Source organism: Selaginella moellendorffii, unplaced genomic scaffold (genome assembly GCF_000143415.4).
Source record: "Selaginella moellendorffii unplaced genomic scaffold, v1.0 SELMOscaffold_82, whole genome shotgun sequence".
NCBI classification, from domain to species: Eukaryota; Viridiplantae; Streptophyta; class Lycopodiopsida; order Selaginellales; family Selaginellaceae; genus Selaginella; species Selaginella moellendorffii.
In genome coordinates, this window is record NW_003314343.1 from 526505 (window position 1) to 544030 (window position 17526).

At 47.3% G+C, this 17526-nt stretch overlaps 6 protein-coding genes across 7 annotated transcripts; 3 read left to right on the forward strand and 3 right to left on the reverse strand.

Moving 5' to 3' along the window:
* The first annotated feature begins 3609 nt into the window (after positions 1–3609).
* LOC9630238 (probable protein phosphatase 2C 2) lies at positions 3610–5636 on the forward strand. Its single transcript, XM_002987473.2, has 5 exons — positions 3610–4432; positions 4587–4751; positions 4839–5009; positions 5069–5248; positions 5308–5636. Exons 1-5 carry the CDS (start codon positions 3704–3706, stop codon positions 5500–5502), a joined length of 1440 nt encoding a protein of 479 aa, XP_002987519.2. The 5' UTR covers positions 3610–3703; the 3' UTR covers positions 5503–5636.
* A 94-nt stretch (positions 5637–5730) lies between these two features.
* Positions 5731–7247, forward strand: LOC9629768. Its single transcript, XM_024661467.1, has one exon. It carries the CDS (start codon positions 5941–5943, stop codon positions 7045–7047), a length of 1107 nt encoding a protein of 368 aa, XP_024517235.1. The 5' UTR covers positions 5731–5940; the 3' UTR covers positions 7048–7247.
* On the reverse strand, positions 7124–9967 carry LOC9629769 (probable serine/threonine-protein kinase WNK3). The gene is made up of 7 exons (XM_002987542.2): positions 9517–9967; positions 9409–9446; positions 9108–9335; positions 8824–9047; positions 8522–8679; positions 8100–8442; positions 7124–8039 (listed from the first exon to the last, which is right to left on the reverse strand). The coding sequence occupies exons 1-7, from the start codon at positions 9595–9597 to the stop codon at positions 7204–7206; spliced, it is 1908 nt and encodes a 635-aa protein (XP_002987588.2). The 5' UTR covers positions 9598–9967; the 3' UTR covers positions 7124–7203.
* Positions 9968–10075: 108 nt separating this feature from the next.
* Positions 10076–12774, reverse strand: LOC9630239. The gene is made up of 12 exons (XM_002987543.2): positions 12753–12774; positions 12634–12699; positions 12490–12581; positions 12368–12414; positions 12226–12304; positions 11241–12175; positions 11084–11186; positions 10966–11021; positions 10734–10901; positions 10558–10671; positions 10390–10491; positions 10076–10329 (listed from the first exon to the last, which is right to left on the reverse strand). The coding sequence occupies exons 6-11, from the start codon at positions 11910–11912 to the stop codon at positions 10399–10401; spliced, it is 1206 nt and encodes a 401-aa protein (XP_002987589.2). The 5' UTR covers positions 11913–12175; positions 12226–12304; positions 12368–12414; positions 12490–12581; positions 12634–12699; positions 12753–12774; the 3' UTR covers positions 10076–10329; positions 10390–10398.
* A 346-nt stretch (positions 12775–13120) lies between these two features.
* Positions 13121–15319, forward strand: LOC9630240 (glutamate-1-semialdehyde 2,1-aminomutase). Of its 2 annotated transcripts, XM_002987475.2 has the most exons (4): positions 13121–13348; positions 13431–13604; positions 13664–14733; positions 14804–15319. In XM_002987475.2, exons 1-3 carry the CDS (start codon positions 13160–13162, stop codon positions 14729–14731), a joined length of 1431 nt encoding a protein of 476 aa, XP_002987521.1. In that variant the 5' UTR covers positions 13121–13159; the 3' UTR covers positions 14732–14733; positions 14804–15319. The 2 variants fall into 2 exon arrangements, with proteins under 2 accessions (XP_002987521.1, XP_024517234.1); XM_024661466.1 differs by lacking the exon at positions 14804–15319 and having other exon boundaries at positions 13122–13348; positions 13664–14795.
* Positions 14703–17464, reverse strand: LOC112341415. Its single transcript, XM_024661465.1, has 10 exons — positions 16938–17464; positions 16753–16844; positions 16583–16685; positions 16251–16531; positions 16037–16168; positions 15875–15973; positions 15636–15812; positions 15330–15541; positions 15091–15244; positions 14703–15027 (listed from the first exon to the last, which is right to left on the reverse strand). The coding sequence occupies exons 1-10, from the start codon at positions 17137–17139 to the stop codon at positions 14809–14811; spliced, it is 1671 nt and encodes a 556-aa protein (XP_024517233.1). The 5' UTR covers positions 17140–17464; the 3' UTR covers positions 14703–14808.
* Positions 17465–17526: the final 62 nt, after the last annotated feature.

Consider the following 17526-nt stretch of genomic DNA (forward strand, 5'->3'; position numbering starts at 1 on the left):
TATAGGGGAGTATTCGGACAGCACGCGCAAAGGCAACCTTCGCGAGGATCCCTGCAGCCTTGTGGGAGATCTCTGCATTCCTGGGAAGCTACTGCTGACACCAGAAGCGCAAGAGCAAAGAGAGCAGCGCAAACTCTAGGACTGACCATCATCCCAAGATGTGAATACCTTGGAACACATACTGTCGGTATATATTCGTCAAGAGAGGCCGCCTAAACTGACTTCCAGAAAAGATATACCTTGGCATCTTTCAATGTTTAGGCCTTTCATGCGCTGCTTCATATCCATTCGTTCTTTTTTGCTCACAAGGACACATACCAAAAGTCAATTGTCAAGAATACAAAAACTTATAAATTATGTTCCCTGTCATGGATCCGCCACGAGCAGCACCTTGTAAATAGCTTATGAATGAGTGAATGAATTATTTTATTAGATGCCGGGGATAGCCAAAGTTCCTCATGATTCCTCCACGTTTCTTCTCAGCATGTCCTGGATTTCTTGGATCTAGTCGATGCTTTCAATTCTGACCACGGGCGTCAAGAACAAGGAGCTCCGCGGGGTGCAAGCCAAGCTAGATGTCAGAGGAGTCGGACTTCTCGTCCTGCAAGCCGAGCGCTCGAATCTATATCTCCATCGCTAGATGCTGAAAAACATATAGCTCTTTCACAAGGAAAATTATTTTATCAATTTAAGTCCAGCTTGTTCTAACAAGCTATGGAACACATGCACAGCGTGCGATACTACAGAAATCCTTGAACTCTTTCACAGTCTTTTGATCGCATACGCTGCTGAGGCATCACCTTATAGGGGAGTATTTGCACAGCACGCGCAACGGCAAGCTTGCCTCCTAAAATCCATGCATCCTTGTGGCAGATCTTTGCATTCTTGGGAAGTTACAGCAGAAACCAGAAGCACAAGAGCAAAGAAAGCAGCACAAACTCACCATCATGCCAAGATGTGAAGAACCTAGAACCCACTTAATGTATATATATATATATATATATATATATATATATATATATATAGATATGCGTGTCCGTTTTGAAAATGCACCAGCACATGAAAAGTGAAAAGCTTAAGAATATTTGTTAGGCATCTAATGGCCATTCTACCTTGCTCACTAAATCCTAGCAGTCTTGAAGTTATACAAATACAGGCTTTAAGTCCCCCAAAATCACAACATTAAAATATGCTGGAAGCATAATTTGCCTTTAGCAAATAATTGGTACTTAAAATAGTCAAGCTAAATGAGGTTGCACTTATTTGAAATTTACAGAATTTAATTTAAATTTAAATTTTATAAATTATACAACAGATCCAATTATATTGTAGATAAGTGAAAATAAAATACCAAATTGCATAACTGACTTAGACAACTATTAATAAAGGCATCATCAACATATGTTTAACAAAGGCTTAACACATCAATATTTGAAACTTTAAGGATAAATGGGATAAAGTAACCATTAAGGGGAATTACATGAAGTAATTGACTTTTCTCTAATTTTTCTAAGTTAGATTATAAGGAAAGAGATAAAGTGGATTATAAATCCACATGGGTGACTTCACTTAAATCATTATATCATTATAGTACTGTTTTTTGAAGACAAATAAAAAATTCATACTGACACTAAGTATTAACCCATAAATGATAAGTGATAATTATTGTAAAGTGATCAAACCAATAGTTTCTTAGGAGAAATTTAAGTGGATGTTAAGAATTGAATTATGAATGATGCCATCAACTAAGTATTAAACTACATTAACTATTATTCCACAGTCAAAGGAAGAAGAGGAGGAAGTTGTTGTTGCAAAGGAGGAGGCAATTATTTATTTATAAATGCTAAAAAAAGAAAAATGAAGGGATATTTATAAATGGTTATGATTTAGAAATGAGATAGGAACAAATGAAGTGTTGCCTTATGCCATCCCCTCTCATTAAACAATAATTTTGCTCTCTCTGTGCTTAAATAACAGCATTTGTGTGATGCCTTTTGTTTTTCTCCATTTTTTGCATAATGCCATGTGATTTGGTACACAGGAAAATATAGGTACAATAATATTTTTTAAAAATATGAGATGTTTTTCCTTGTATAATCCATGTCATTCACTATGAATCATCATTATTCCATGTCAGTAATGCATATGAAAGAAATTTTACGATGTAAAAGGGAGTTGTAAAGGCATAACTATCTATTATTCATGGAGTGAATGCACTCTTAAGGTACACAGACAACTCTTATTACTTTGGTAAGCTTATTAATCTTGTTAATCTTATTTTTGTGGGCAACAACTTGCTTCAATTAAGTTTATATTACATGTGTTTTACTGTGTACCATTATAATAATGGTATTGTCATAAAAAGCTTAGTAAAAATTAAATGATACATAACAATTTTGAAATGTTTTCGTACTTTCTTACTGTCTGAAAATTGCACCTTACAAATAATATGCTTGAGCTAATTCCTGCTTATATACTAAACATATAATAGAATTTGACATTCAAATATAAGAGAAGAAATAACAAAACCAAACTATATCATACTAAATTAATTATTTTATAGCATCATTTTAATTTCGCTAGAGGAATTATGCAATCAATTTTAACATGGCTTGCTCAAATGCAACGTTATAGCGCAAGCAGCTCTGGTGGTGTGGCGCGATTTAGCCCCGCAATGCAAGGTAAGGGCGTGGGCACAAGTGAGCCCCAGCGATGTGAGGTGTGCCGGCACAGTTCGCATGATTTGTTTTTTGGCACCCTCGAGTGTCTTCTCCGAGCGGCTAGCTCTCTCTGAATCGCTCAATTGTTGCTGAGACACTGACTGTAAGACCGTCAGGATCAGGCGTTTAACGTGAATCAGTGAGCAGCTCTTTGAGCGATGCATGTTTAGGAGGTGCGACTGAGAAAGACTCGACTTTCGCCAGGTGCCAGTTTGTCAAACTATTTTCTTGGTCAGTTGTGTGGCACAACTCTTTCCTCTCACTCCAATCGCAGCCGAGCAGCGAGTAGGGAGCAGTGTTGGGAGAACTTTGGCCCTTTCCATCGGTAAGTTCATAAGCTCTTTCCTTCATGTTGACCACTAACTATTTAGGTCACAGGAAGCATTGGATATAGACCTGGAATCCAGCGGGATCCTGACCCGGCAATCATCCAAGCCACTGCTAGCTTTTGAACGATCGATCTGTTGTACCATTTAGAGCTTTACATGGAAAAATTGTTCGTGCACAAAAACTCTTAAAAACAAGTGAATGTTCATTTTGTAACTTCTATTAAGTCTTGCCAACTAGCCGGCATTCGCTGGGCAATTTTTAGTTGTAGCACAAATCAGCATATTCTTTGGAACCTTCGGCCAAGAAAGATAATTAATCATAGTTTGACGCGCCTGAAATTCTAAAACCAAAATGCGCTTTTGATAAGTCCATACTCGTCAATACTCGTTTCAAACGCTGCTTAGTTGGTGACAGGTGGACGCATCTGAGCGTGCCAGCGCACAAACTGCCCGTTAATCTGGCCAGGCAGTGCCACGTTGCAAATGCCCATTGGCCACAGTAGCAATGCATTCTGTGATTTCTAGGTATTTAAAGGACCGTCCCCCCCGCCCAACGGGTCCATTGGCTTTCTATTCTTCCAACGCCGGGGCACAGTCTAGGGTTCTTCGAGGGATTTCTTGGAGCGATTCTAGCACAAGGATTTTCTCGGCGCCATGTCGATTGCCGAGACAGCTGCGGGATGGGGCAGGGATATTTTCGATCGCTGGACAGGTTTGGGGCGAAGCTTGCATTGCGCGTCCCTGGAGAAATTTGAGGCGTCGGAGGAGATTTTGCCTCGCACACCGCTCCTCAAGCCACGGAATCTGGCGGTTTCTAGCCCGCCTCCTCTCTCACTACCGCCGGCAATGCGGCTGAATTTGTCGCCATTGCAATCGCAAACGCTGGCCAACGCGGTCGGGGGATTTTGTAGCTATGAGAATTGCTCGTCTTGCGTCGCGCCTACTCCGACAAGAGGAACTCCAAGAAGCCCTCTCCTGGAGCTCAAGACAGAGATTAACAGATCTAGCTCGCCGGATACGGATAGCAGTCCATCGCTGGGATTTCGGGCCAAAGCAGGGGCCAGCAAGAGGATCAAGGGGAATTCTCCTTCTTTTCGAGGATTGTCGCAAACAAAGTGGGGTGGTGACAAGGTGGCCAAAGAAAACACTGAGCAGCAAAGCACAGTGGCAGTGGTTTCGCCTTTAAAGAGGAAAAGACCTCCAAAGCTGCAAATTCCCAGCTCGGGTGGTGAGTCGGAGGTTGTCAAGCCGGATCATATGGACGTTCCAATGGATATCTCAGCGGAGGGAAAAGGCTATGGAATTCACAGCAAAAAGGGTCACCGAGAAGTTCTCGAGGATGCGTATCAAGCTGTCCTTGACATTGATGGAAACTCGAGACATGTAAGCTGATCTCCTCTGTACTTTGATTGCTTGATGACTGGGTCTTTGATTTCTTCTCGTGCAATTGGAACAGTGTTTTTTTAAAATCTTGACTGTTTCTACGTGAGTTTCTGGATCTGATTACTGACTGGGTCGCTGGATTTTCTCGCTACAGGCTTTCTTTGGAATTTTCGATGGTCACGGGGGACGCGTAGCGGCCGAGTTTGCTGCCGACAACTTGTCCCGAAACATCCGTGATGCTCTTGACAATGGAGAACGCGACTTGGAAGCCGCTGTGAGAGTGGGTTATCTTTCAACGGACGCTGCGTTCCTTAAGAAGGTAAATTTCTTCGAAAGTCCCCGTAGAAGAAAAGTGAAGAAAAACTCGGCGATGGCTAACTGGAGGAACTTTTTATTTATTTTGCAGCAACTTTCAAGTGGAGCAAGCTGCGTCACAGCCTTCATACGGGATGGATCGCTGGTGGTCGCAAATGCTGGAGACTGCCGTGCAGTGATGAGTAGAAATGGAGTCGCTGTAGCTCTCACAGAAGATCACAGGCTTGCTCGCGAGGACGAGAGAAGAAGAGTGGAAGATCTGGTAAGTGAAGTTTATTTTTCTGTTTGAAGTTCTGTGGGCTTACAAGCTTTGCTCTACAGGGTGGCTACGTTGATTTGTACTCGGGTGTTTGGAGATTACAAGGAGTGCTGGCGGTGTCAAGAGGCATTGGTGATATCCATCTCAAAAGATGGGTGTCCGCAGAACCTGAGATCCAAAAGCTCGCTGTCGATGAGGATTGTGAGTTTTTGTTGCTAGCATCTGATGGGCTTTGGGATGTGGTAAGTTGTGTAGCATTTCTTTCTGCTCGCTCTTTTCTAACTCGATTCTCTTTCTCTAGGTGTCGAATCAAGAGGCTGTAGATTGCGTAGGAGACGAGATTAGATCGGCAGAGATGAGTAGCGTTGGAGGATTAGCAGCGTCGACGAAGAAACTGGCCGAGCTCGCGGCGAGCAGAGGTTCTCAAGACGACATAAGCGTCATGGCCATCGACTTGAGACATTTTCGAAATCTTAGGGCGGACGTGTCGCATTGACGTGTCCGTTGACTTCTCACGTGGCAGATCCGTCGGCCCAGGCGGCAGATCTGGGCATTTTTGGCATCCGACGGCTATGGATAATTGATGTGCTGGAAAAGTGAAAATGAAAAGGCGGATGACAGTTGTTTTTCCTTTTTTGTTTACCATTTTCCTCTTTTTCTTTTTTTCTTTTCTTTTTTATATATTTTGATCTTGGGAGAACACCCCATTCTTTGGCGATTGGATCCAAAGCGCTTGCCCTAGATCTCCGAAAAGGCAGCATCGCATTGCTGGGGTTTTTCTTTGCGATCGATCGATCCCATCCATTTGGGGTGTTCCAAGAAGATAGGAGCCAAGGTTGCCAAGATTTTCTCTCGATATTTCGTGGCGAGCTCCTAGCAGCTCGATCCAATGCCTGTTCTGTGAGGGATCGGCCGATCGATCGCTCCATCGGCAATGGCGGCGGCATCTTGCTTCGGCGATTACGGCGTGGAGGTGAGTAGCGATCATTCAGCGGCGGTATCGCTGGGCAGGAAGGCGGCGGCGATGAATCAAAACTCCGTGTCGTGCTTGTACCGGACCAAGCTCGCGGGCCAATGCCGGATCGTCACAGTCACCTGGTCCAAGAACGTCATCGGCCAGGGCTTGAATGTGGGTGTGGACGATGGAAAGTTTGGCTGCAAGGTGGAGCTCCGGCCATGGCTCTTCTGGAAGAAGCACGGATCCAAGCGCTTCGAGCTGGGGAATCGCCAGGTCGAGGTGTTCTGGGACCTCTCCTCGGCCAAGTACTCGCCGGGAGGGGGCCCCGAGCCAGTGGCGAGCTTCCTGGTGGCCATTGTGTGTGAGGAAGAGATCGTTCTCCAGTTGGGCGATCAGCACCACCCGGGCAAGGGCCTGAGCAGCAGCAGGGAGGCCTGGAAGAGGCTGCGCGCTGCCAAGCCGGCTTCGATCAAGGCGAGCTTGCTCTCCAGGCGAGAGCACCTCTACGGAAAGAAGTTCTTCGCCACCAAGGCTAGCTTCTGCGAGGGTGGTGAGCTCCACGAAGTGATCATCGAGTGCCCGACGCTGGGAGCGGGCAGCCATAGAGGCTGCGGTCACGGAGATAGCGATCACGGCGATGGCGATGGCGACGACTACCACCATAGCCGGAATGGGAACAGTACCAGCGCAAGTGGCAGCAGTGGATTGAGCTCCGGCTCGAGCAACAGCAGCGGTCACAGTAGCAGCAGCCGGAGTAGCAGTGCCAAGCCGAGCCTCAAGGAGCCGAGGCTTTGCATCAGGATCGACAGGAAGGTGGTGGTCCAGGTGAAGAGATTGGCGTGGAAGTTCCGGGGGAATCAGACCATCGTCATCGATGGTCAGCAGGTGGAAGTTTTCTGGGATGTTCACAACTGGTTGTTTAGTGGTGGTGGCAACGCTCCTGCGAATTCCGCGGTGTTTATGTTCCAGATGTGTTCTTCAAGTGGAGAGGAGATCAAGCAGCCATGGCTGAGCCAACAGCAGCAGCAGCGAGATTCTTCCACAGGTTTCTCATTGTTTTTATACGCTTGCAGGAACGATTGATTTGACACAGGGGAATCACTGGCGCTCACTCGATTCTCCAGCTCCTCATGTTCTTCTTTTTATTCTTTTGGAGGAATTCATCCAAAGCAAATATATTAGAAATATAAGAACAATTCAATAGTAACACAAGAACAAGTGTGTGCCACCTTTCTGGGATCATATGCTTTTGTTTCTCACCATAAACAAAGCTTGCTCGTGTCTCTTTTGTAACTCCTTGATCTCCTCCTCTTGCTTTAACATGAGCAGCACCATTTCGTGCGCCATTTCTTCGCCATCTTCTTCTCCAGCCTTGTAGAGATCTGTCACCCCACCACAAGACGATGATTCCACCACCAGTGTTTGTTCTCTTTCCACTGCGATCCCTTCCCAGCTATACGCATGGTCCTGCGATGAATCACTCCTCCTCAGCTCCACCAGCTTGTTGAACGACGCTGGATCTTGCTCCGGGGGCTCTTCCACCGCCGACAAGCTCGGATTCAAGCTCGACGAGACGCTACCATCGCTAGCATCCGACTTTGGAGTTGCCGGGAAGCTCGTCTCTTCACCATCGTCCGAGGACTCGTTGGAGAAGAAAGCATTCGCCTCCGACGGGTCCGAGCCACCCGAGTAGACCTCTTCAAATCTTCCATACATCGTCCCTTCGCCGCGAGGAGGAGATGCCACATCCACGCACGGGAGCTGTGGAGAAAGGTGCCGCTTGATGTTCCCACTCGCGAAGTGAGAACCATCCGAGGAGACGTTGTCCGTGGCGTCCCCAAGGTTCTTCATGTCATCGCCATCTATGTAGTTGTTTTCTCCATCGCCACCACTCTCGTCAAAGGCTGCTCCTGGCTTCCAGTCCGGGACCAAGTTGAGGATCTCTGCGTCAATCATCTCGGCGATGGTGGTAACATCTTGGTCTGAGAGATCCAACTCCGCCACCATCTCACTCGCTACGCTCAGCGCTGTGTCACCCTCGACGTCGAAAGGAAAATGGATGTTGCGTATGTGACCTGTGCACAGTGCTCGCAAGAAAAAACGTAAGATAAGTATGAAAGAGATAAGTTATATACCTTCCGGATCTGCGATCCTCAGCCTCAAGAATATAGTGTCGTCTTCTCGTCGCCTCCCCTTGACTTTGAAATCTATGCTTTTTCTTTGCTGATCCGAATCGCCTTGATCGGATTCGTGATTTGTCACAGCAGAAGACCGCAGCTCCTCCATATCGTCAACTCGGGATTGCTTTCGAATCACTGGGATACATTCCAGACTCTCTCGCTCCCCGTCACATCGAAGGAATGGATCCATCAAGAGCTCCCGGGCAGGAAGTCTTCGGGAGACTGCTGCTAAACATTTCTCGATGAACTTCCGGACCTCCGGATCTTTCACCTTCTCAAAGGCAGCTGGTTTCTTTCCCTGCTCACGATCAAAATCACACAGACATAGAAAGAATGAAAGATAAGTTCCAAAAAAGAGGAAAAAAGACTGAACTTACGGAAGTGACTCGCTTATAAATCTGTGCGGCATTCGTACACTCGCTATAGGGGTACTCAAATGTAACCATCTCCAAAACACACATCCCAAACGAGTATATGTCCACCAGCTCGTCGTATTCTTCCTCGTAAAGCTCCGGGGCCATAAACTCTGGAGTACCTGCAAAACGCCATTACCCTGGATGAGAGGAACCAGGGCAATCCAAGTTACCATCACCATGCCATGCACAACTCTTAGAAAGGACAAAAAGAAAGAAAAAGAGGAGAAACTCTAAAAGCACCTCTTAGAAAACGAAACACTTACCAATCACACTGTGAGCAGCGTGAGCTTGTCGAAGAATGGTGGCGAGGCCGAGGTCTCCGATCTTAACCTCGCCATAGTTTCCATTCACAAATATGTTGTCACACTTCAAGTCCCGGTGGATGATGGGTGGATCATGGCTATGGAGGTAGAGCAATCCACGGAGTATCTGCCTGGCCCAGTTTTTCACGGCTTTCATGTCAACATTCTTGTGCTTTTTGCGGTACCTGATGATCATCGAACAGTCCAATGGAATTTCGAAGACTTACTTCAATCGAAAGACTTACTGTCGCAATGTACCGGATGTGAAGATCTCTGTGATGAAGTTGACATTTCTCCGTTTGGAATCCACCCAGGATGTGTAGAACTTGATGATGTTCTTGTGCTTGAGCGTCTTTAGGAGATGAACTTCCGAGTACAAACGCTCAAGATCGTCGGGACTTCGCAGGAGATCTTGGACATTGACTTGGTTCCAGGCAACCTCGAGGCCATCCACTTCATCGAACGCCCGGTATCTAAGATCATCTCAAAAGTCAAGGATCAAACCAAACACACATACTGGAACGAATCGATCAAAAGAAAGGATACACAGCTTTGAATGCTCCTTTGCCGAGAACTTCGCTGTACTGCAAGATGGACGGACAAACACACTGCTTAGCAAGCTTGGAAGAAGAAAAATGGGCAGCAAGAACTTACCCGACCATAGCGACCAGTGGGATCGATCTCCACAAACTCACTTCCGGTATCACTCTCAGCTCCTGGTTTGCTAGCAGGCATTTTAAGCTACTCAATTCGTAGCCCCTTCTTGCCGGAAAGAAGCATCCATTCCGCTAGTTTCATGGATCATCACCCAAACCCCCCAAAAAAGGGGATAGAGAAAAAAAAATGTTGTCTCTTCTCTGCGATTCCTGAGCTCTCGTGGAGAGGAAAATCTTAAAATACCAATTGGAAGACACTCAAGCGAGAAAGAATTCAAGGCTCGTGAGCTCTCATTCCAGATTCACAGAATTGGAGAGCACCGCCAAAGAAGAAGAAGAAGAAGAAGAAGAAAAAGAGAGTCGATCGTATGAACTCCGTGAGCTCGCTCAAACCCTTGGCCGCCAACCCGACACAACCAAACTACGCCATCTGGAAGTATTTCCGCCACGTAAGCTCCAACGAATATGCTCCATCTCGCCGACGTGGCATAGCGGGGTGCGTCCGATGCTGTGGCGGGGCCACCACTTGCGCATGATGAAACCGTCACTTGTGCTCGTAGGTCAACTCTTTCGTGGGCATATTCTATTATCCCTCTCCCTTGTCTCGCGAATCTTTTATTCCCTGTGCTCAGCACGAGAGAAGAAAAAAAAAGAGAAGTGTCGTTTGGAGCGACGTAGAATGCAGCCTTGGAATTTGCTATACTTCATGAGATGCCGCGGCCATCCTTTTAGCTATCTAATCCCAGCAAGTGGCACCAAAGTCCAACGTTTTGGATAAGGATCATCGCTTTCCAAAACAAAGGTTGCTTCTCTGCGCCAAACGAAGAATTCCTTGAAAAGGTCCAAAAAGAAAATCTCGAAGAGAGTTTACCTCTTCGTCTCACAGCGGCCTGAGTAGTGGATAATCTCTTAGCAGCTCATTCTCGGTGAGAGCATCATTCTCGTCTTGTGGCGTCCACAACACCTCCACTGCCTGCAAACAAACCATTGGCCACCACCACTAACAGCTAAAACACTCAAGACGACCAAAACGACTTACGAGCAACTGCTGCACGGGAATGGATCCAAGCTTGCTGAGAGCAGCCTTGAGGTCCGCATTGCTGTTTACTGTGGGTAGCTTGTGTGATCCCTGCACAGCTACCAGGACGGTCACCTACAAAGGAGTTATAAATGTTTAGAGGAAGTGGGATTCGATTTTATACGATCCATGCCTACCACAATGTATTCGTTGTTGAATGTCTTGCCCGAAAACGATCTCGGACTAGTTCGCTTCCTAATGCTGTCCACGCTCACGAGCGTTTCCTCGACGAACTTGCCTCTCTCCTCCAGAGACAGCTCATTGAACCTTGCCTCGCCAGCTTCCACCGACCTCTTTACTTCAGACTGAGAGAAGCCAAAAAGAGAGGAGATTATATCGCAAATTAGATCAAAGAAATAGCAGACTCACTGATGATGTCCCCGAAATGCAAAAGTCCGGATGCCGCATAAGTGAGAGTACAGTTTCTGATACACCAAAAAATAAAATCAATATTGCATTTCGCAAGAAGAGAAATAAAAATTCGTACCTGTAAGAATATAATGTAGTCCGGATGGATTCGAGGTATCTGCACGATTGGCCAGTTGTTCTAGCTCCCGTTGCAACGAGCGAGCCATTCCAAGCAGGCCTACCTGCAAACAAAATGTTGGTTGAAAACCAAAAAAAACGGCAGTGAATTACATCACCTGGAGTTTCATAACACTCGTTTTCGTTGTGCCTATTTCTTGATCGCGATCTACTAAAAAGCCGCTGACGAGTTGAAACGCCACGAATCCAAGCAGCAACATAAGCACGATGCCACCGCCTCCGAACCCAACACTGTATCCCGGCGTCAAATACAATCCACCTCCAATCAAAGGTGATGGAGCCACGAAGCTGTACGCGTTGAAGCTGGAGCTGGAGCCCCCGGACCGAGGTAGAGAGTACGTCTGACTTGATCTACCACCACCGCCAGATGAAAACGATCTTCCTCCCATTCTTCCACCGCTTGCCGAGAGAGCATCCTCTGGAGAACCCAGTAGTAGCCCAATGAGGAGCAGAGCTATCGCTGGCTTCTGCAGAACCTTCAGAGTATCGCTGATGATCTTCTGGATGTTGCTCGAAACACTGCTGAAAAACCTCTTGGCTCCGCTACCATTCTCGTCGAGCACTAGCAAAGAATTTTCCTTCGTAGTAGCCGCCTGCTTAGTCCTGTTTCCAGGTGCTCCTGCTAGAGCAATGGTATGACGGCCGAGACCAAAGACCCCTCCTGGCCTTGCAACCCGTGGCTGGCTGTATATCTTGAACTGGCGATTGTGGCAGCCGCTACATCTGGTACCGATTTGGCTTGCAAAGACTCCTCCTGCTCTCACAGACATTGTTGCTCCTGTCCCAGGGCACCGCCTATTCCCCGAAATAATCAGACCCGCTTAGCAGCGCTGATTCTTCTCGTACCCAGACTCAAATATCCAATGCACGTGGACCATAGCAAAGTGACCGAGTGAGATATGTTCTCATACGTTTCCAGTACCACATAATTAGCATATTCCAAACGCATCCGTCTTCTTCATAAGCCGCTTCTAAATAACTGTGATAGAGCTTGCAGTGGAGAGATATTCCAGCTCTCAACATGCGAGGTTATCTACAAGAAAAAATGAAAGTCATAATTGTGAGATCCAGAGTGATAGTTACCCTGCACGAGGAGTCAAGCTTGTATTTGGTGGAACCATCCAGCGTGACCAGTGGCCGCCATGGAAGCTTCAAGTATGTTCTACACGCAAACCACTGTCAACACGCTGGGATTTACTGCTTCGTAAGAGACCGACAGACGAACCTTAGCTTCCAAAACGCGACTATAGCTTTTTTATCACTTTCGCAAACCTGAAGTTAATCCAAGTTAGCCATTACCCGACCAGAAACGAAAGAAAAAGAAACACTAAGTGAATCAAGCAGTACCTCTGGGTCTGGTTTGATATCCAGCAGAACCAACGATGGACTTTCATAAAATGGAGATAATAGCATTAAGTTGCGTCTATACAAATCTCTTCCTGGAAAGAGATTCATTCTCGTCAACCAGCCAGATGATCATCAGTGACTTACCTTGGAATTGTATAGTTGGATCGGCAAAGAAGCAATCTTCTTTGTATATACTACGCGTGAAGTCTCCTAAGAAGAAGAAAAAAAAAACTGATTCATCCACACATCATGACTCAAAAAACCTGTGAGAAAGTAGGATCGATCGTAGTCGGATTTTAGACGCGCCAAAACCTCTTCCAACTGGAAACCCGATTCATCGTCCACGGCAGAATCGCTCACTGCATCAAAATCCCTGCAACAAAGAGTCAATTCACTAGCTGCATTACGATCTAGCTCACCGGCGCTCCAAGAATCGAAGAAGCGCTGTTGCCGCCGACACCGCCACTCCAAGCGCGCCACTCTTCCTCCTCCTCGCGCACGAAACCCTAACCCCAAGGCCTCGTGAAGGAGTAAAATTTTCTCGCGGTGGAGACGAGCACACACAACGAAATTTCATCGCCGTTAGCATTGTGATTTTGGCCAGAATCGAACCTCAGACCTGGCCTGATGATAAGGTTTTCTCGCAAAATATTTACTCACTGTTAGGCCAATGGCCGCGGCGATGGCGGGTCTCTCGGTGGAATGGAGCGCCTTGCTCGGCGCGCCCGCGTCGCCATCTCCAAATTGTCGCCCGCGCCCGCGTGGATCGGCTTGCCGAGCTTCCGGATCGCAAATGGCGGTGTCCGTGGAGAAGAAATTCGTCACGCGCAAGTCCGAGGAGATTTTCAAGGAGGCCAAGGTAGGCTATTCCCACATTCTAATTGTTCTAGCGATATTTGCCTTGCCGAGGAGCTGGAGCTTTATCGAGCTACATTTTCCAGGACTTGATGCCAGGAGGAGTAAATTCGCCGGTTAGAGCTTTCAAGTCTGTGGGTGGGCAGCCGATTATCTTTGATCGCGTCAAAGGATCGCGAGCTTGGGACGTGGATGGAAATGAGTACGTTGATTATGTTGGCAGCTGGGGTCCTGCGATTATAGGCCATGCCGACGACGAGGTACTCTACTTTTTCTACTTTTTTGTATGATCGATCGATGAGGAAAACTTCGCTGCCAGGTACTTAAAGCTCTAGCCGAGGCTGCGAAGAATGGTACGAGCTTTGGTGCTCCCTGTGCCGCGGAGAACGAGCTCGCAAAGCTCGTAATCGACGCAGTCCCAAGCGTGGAAATGGTCCGGTTTGTCAACTCGGGCACAGAGGCGTGCATGGGGATGCTGCGGCTTGCAAGAGCCTTCACGGGGCGAGAGAAAGTTATCAAGTTTGAAGGCTGCTACCATGGTCACGCTGATTCGTTCCTCGTCAAAGCTGGGAGCGGTGTTGCAACGCTTGGACTCCCGGATTCGCCCGGAGTGCCTAAAGGAGCCACTTCCTCGACGCTTACTGCGGGTTACAACGATTTGGATGCTGTGAAGCAGCTCTTCCAAGACTACAAAGGCGAGGTTGCTGCCGTAGTTCTGGAGCCAGTCGTGGGAAATGCCGGGTTCATAGCTCCCAGTAAGGAGTTTTTGGAAGGATTGAGGGAGGTGACGAAGAACGAGGGCGCTCTTCTAGTTTTCGACGAAGTCATGACCGGATTCAGGATAGCTTACGGAGGTGCACAGGAATACTTTGGCATCACTCCAGACTTGACAACGCTGGGTAAAGTGATTGGTGGGGGACTGCCCGTCGGTGCCTACGGTGGAAAGAGGGACATCATGGAGATGGTAGCACCGGCTGGTCCCATGTACCAAGCAGGTACTCTGAGTGGAAATCCTTTAGCAATGACTGCTGGAATTCACACGCTCAAGCGGCTCCAGAACTCCGGGACGTATGAGTATCTGGACAAAGTATCGGGAAAGCTAGTTCAAGGCCTCCTGGAAGCTGGGAAGAATGCGGGGCATGATATGTGCGGTGGATACATCCGGGGGATGTTTGGTTTCTTCTTCACTAAAGGCCCAGTGCACAACTTCGAGGACGCAAAGAAGAGCGACACGGCAAAGTTTGCGAGGTTTCACAGAGGCATGCTCGAGCGAGGCGTCTATTTGGCTCCGTCCCAGTTTGAAGCGGGTTTTACGAGCTTGGCTCACACGGAAGAGGACATTGACTTCACTCTAGCCATGGCCAAGGAAGTACTTTCCAGCATTTGAAGGTATACACTGGCTATCAGCTTTTTTTTCTTCGAAGGAAATTCACAGCTTATTTTGAGACTTATATTACAGAGTTTTTACGATCCCAAGCAGAGCTGATATACTTGGCCGTTCTTCTCGACGCTCAAGCGCCTGAGCCCCTCAAAGTTTCGTCTACTTCCCAAGAACTCGTATCTCTTGGTTGGGACGTAGCCAGCTTCGACCGTCTCTGGAGCCGAGTAAACAGCTCGAAGCCTCTCGGCGTGCTTGGAATCCGTGTACACGGCAACCTCGATCTCGCTACTCGACAATGGCTCCTGTGTAAGTCGAGCTTAGTTTCCTTTCAAGTTTCCAGTCCACAGAACTTCGCAGTGAGTTACCTGGTAGAAGCCATAGACGTTCTCCAGGATTTGCTGCCTCGTGAATCCTTTCTCGGAGAAGAACGGCTTTGACGATGGCCCCATCTCCGAGAATCTATCCAGCGGGAATAAGATCGTCAAAAACGCTCCCTTGTAAACGACGTCTTGCTTCTCACTGTCCCAAGTAGATCCAGTTTGTCAGCGAGATGAAATGGAAGAAGCAAAGAAAACAAAAAGAATTTTTTGTGAAGAAAGCTTACCTATCGTTCAGCGGTCTCACATAGACTTCACCACTACTCGAGTCTTTCCCACTTTCCTGGGCGTCAAAGTAGTCCGAGGCTTGATCATAGTGCCCGGTTCCATCCGAGCTGTCGAGATAGAGCTGGGCCGTCGACGGTGGCTCCGATACCGACCAGCAAATCGATTCCATCATGCTCTGCGGCGTGATGGGACGAGGCAGTGCTCGGCAAGGCTGCGAAAGTTGGCAAAGAGAAAAAAGAGAGAGAGAGATTTTTTACTCGAAGAACGCAAAGTTTTTCTTGGATAGAGAGAAAAGAGCTACGAACCTGCATGCTCGGTCCTCTACGCCTTCGAATACTTTCCCTGGCTGCTCGAACTCTGGCCTCCGATGTATCGAGCTTGAGCTGACGAGTTTGCGAATCTTCTCGAGCACAAAGCGCGAGCATTTTCCTGCTGCTGCCATGCTGCTGCTGCTGCTGCTGCGCTGCTGCTGGCTCGGATTTCTACAGAAAAATAGAAACCAACTGAGATAGATCACGAAAACTATGGACTTTCGATCAGTCACCTTGTCTAAAAGGTGTGGAAAATGCCTGAGCAAATCAAGCGAGATATGTACGAGGTGGTACCACGCGTGCTCTTTCACTGTTCGTAGAACCCACATTGGCTGGAAAGAAAAGCTCAAACGAGGAAATGGTGGCGAGAAAAAGGAAGGATTTTGCGTACTTACCGATACCAAATGGATCTTGTATCCAACGTACTTGACAAGGGCATTGTCCTCGCAGACAATGTGTGTCGCGTTGCATCCGATATACCAATCGCTTATGCAAGTAGCTCCTTCTTTCACTGCTGCCTCTACAACCTTTTTAAGTCGCAAGGAACGAAAAGAGCTCTTGAGAGATTTTACTTTAAAGGAAAGAGCTAAAGAGTTCTAGAAAACTTGCCTTGATTTGCAACTCGGTGGAGATATCATTGTCAATGTAGAAGCAAATGCCGGAAAACATCGGCTTCCTGGGAGCCTTGGGGAGTTCGGTGGAGTTTTTGTTGTTGCTGGCCATTGGAACGACTTGCAAGCTCGCGAGAGGCTTGTTTGTGAGAGGCGGGAGAGGAGCACTGAACGATGGTTTCTGCGGCATGCAAGCGGCTGGATCATCGCGTGGTAGCGAGTTCTCGGCGGATTCAACATCTCCTGTAGTAGCATCGTACTTGGATTCGTCCAGTCGCTCTGGAAAGAAAGATGAGTTGGCTTGCCACCAAAAGAAACGAAGAACTCTACCATTGAGCCTTGCGGAATTGACGAACCAAGCGAGTGTCACTACAAACAAGCCTTTCTTAAACCTGTTCTTGAGAGCGTGCTCGTATTTGCGGCCAGCACTTCTGTGGAAAGAATCGACAATCAAGGAAAAACAAATATCATAAATAGTAGTCACTAAAGTTTTTGGATATCTGGACGACGAGATGAGTGCATCCAGAGTGAAGATCTGGACTGTAACTTCCTCCCAATCTCTCGGTTGTGATCTGGACTTGCTTTCGAGCTTCTGCTCCAAATCAACCACAGCAATTCCAATCAACCACCATAGCCAAGGCCAAAAGCACAGAGCCAAAGAAAGAAAAGATTCGAAAGAACGTACCTTTGGAGAGACCCGTGACACAGATTGTGAGACCCGAGAATGGTCCTTTTGGAAGGAAGCATTCGTCTGCTCGTGGAGTCCCAATTCCAATCCCACCACCGGCGCTAGCTTCTCTGGAACAAGGCGGAGGAGCCTTAACCTCCGATGCCCAAGAACAGCCGCTCTTGAGCACCAGCTCTTGCATCCTGTGCTGGTAACTCATCCCCAAATCACACCAGCGAGAGGGAGAGGAAGAATTCCCAGCTTTTCTCCCTTTTCACATCGGGAGCTCCTGATCAGCCCCGTGCATTGATTGACGCCCGGAATCTGCCACTGCTTGACGAAGAAAGGCGGAAGCACCTCCATTTATCTAGTTGGTTTTCATATGATCTAAAAGCGAGAGAAAAGAAGAGCAAAACGAAGAAGAAATCCACCACACGAAAAGGGTTGATTCAAGAGCTTTGTTACAAATGATCATGGGTCAGAGAAAAGAAATGTCCTAGCACAACAAGACATGGGATCAAATAGGCCAATACCAACAAAAAGAAAAAAACTGGGCTTCTGCTTCAATTCATTCATTCATTCATTCATTTGTTGGGACACACCTTTC

What these genes read in the sequence shown, in the direction of transcription:
- LOC9630238 (XM_002987473.2), top strand. Translation starts at nt 3,704, where the DNA reads ATGTCGATTGCCGAGACAGCTGCGGGATGGGGCAGGGATATTTTCGAT. An exon ending in TTGATGGAAACTCGAGACAT is followed by an intron (nt 4,433 to 4,586) that starts GTAAGCTGATCT and finishes TTCTCGCTACAG; the next exon opens with GCTTTCTTTGGAATTTTCGA. An exon ending in GAAGAAGAGTGGAAGATCTG is followed by an intron (nt 5,010 to 5,068) that starts GTAAGTGAAGTT and finishes TTTGCTCTACAG; the next exon opens with GGTGGCTACGTTGATTTGTA.
- LOC9629768 (XM_024661467.1), top strand. Translation starts at nt 5,941, where the DNA reads ATGGCGGCGGCATCTTGCTTCGGCGATTACGGCGTGGAGGTGAGTAGC.
- LOC9629769 (XM_002987542.2), bottom strand. Translation starts at nt 9,597, where the DNA reads ATGCCTGCTAGCAAACCAGGAGCTGAGAGTGATACCGGAAGTGAGTTT. An exon ending in AAAGGAGCATTCAAAGCTGT is followed by an intron (nt 9,336 to 9,408) that starts GTATCCTTTCTT and finishes AGATGATCTTAG; the next exon opens with ATACCGGGCGTTCGATGAAG. An exon ending in CGCTGCTCACAGTGTGATTG is followed by an intron (nt 8,680 to 8,823) that starts GTAAGTGTTTCG and finishes GGCGTTTTGCAG; the next exon opens with GTACTCCAGAGTTTATGGCC.
- LOC9630239 (XM_002987543.2), bottom strand. Translation starts at nt 11,912, where the DNA reads ATGTCTGTGAGAGCAGGAGGAGTCTTTGCAAGCCAAATCGGTACCAGA. An exon ending in GCATTTCGGGGACATCATCA is followed by an intron (nt 10,902 to 10,965) that starts GTGAGTCTGCTA and finishes GGCTTCTCTCAG; the next exon opens with TCTGAAGTAAAGAGGTCGGT. An exon ending in TTCCCGTGCAGCAGTTGCTC is followed by an intron (nt 10,492 to 10,557) that starts GTAAGTCGTTTT and finishes GTTTGTTTGCAG; the next exon opens with GCAGTGGAGGTGTTGTGGAC.
- LOC9630240 (XM_002987475.2), top strand. Translation starts at nt 13,160, where the DNA reads ATGGCCGCGGCGATGGCGGGTCTCTCGGTGGAATGGAGCGCCTTGCTC. An exon ending in AGATTTTCAAGGAGGCCAAG is followed by an intron (nt 13,349 to 13,430) that starts GTAGGCTATTCC and finishes TACATTTTCCAG; the next exon opens with GACTTGATGCCAGGAGGAGT. An exon ending in TAGGCCATGCCGACGACGAG is followed by an intron (nt 13,605 to 13,663) that starts GTACTCTACTTT and finishes CTTCGCTGCCAG; the next exon opens with GTACTTAAAGCTCTAGCCGA.
- LOC112341415 (XM_024661465.1), bottom strand. Translation starts at nt 17,139, where the DNA reads ATGAGTTACCAGCACAGGATGCAAGAGCTGGTGCTCAAGAGCGGCTGT. An exon ending in TGTCACGGGTCTCTCCAAAG is followed by an intron (nt 16,845 to 16,937) that starts GTACGTTCTTTC and finishes GATTTGGAGCAG; the next exon opens with AAGCTCGAAAGCAAGTCCAG. An exon ending in GTAGAGGACCGAGCATGCAG is followed by an intron (nt 15,542 to 15,635) that starts GTTCGTAGCTCT and finishes CAACTTTCGCAG; the next exon opens with CCTTGCCGAGCACTGCCTCG.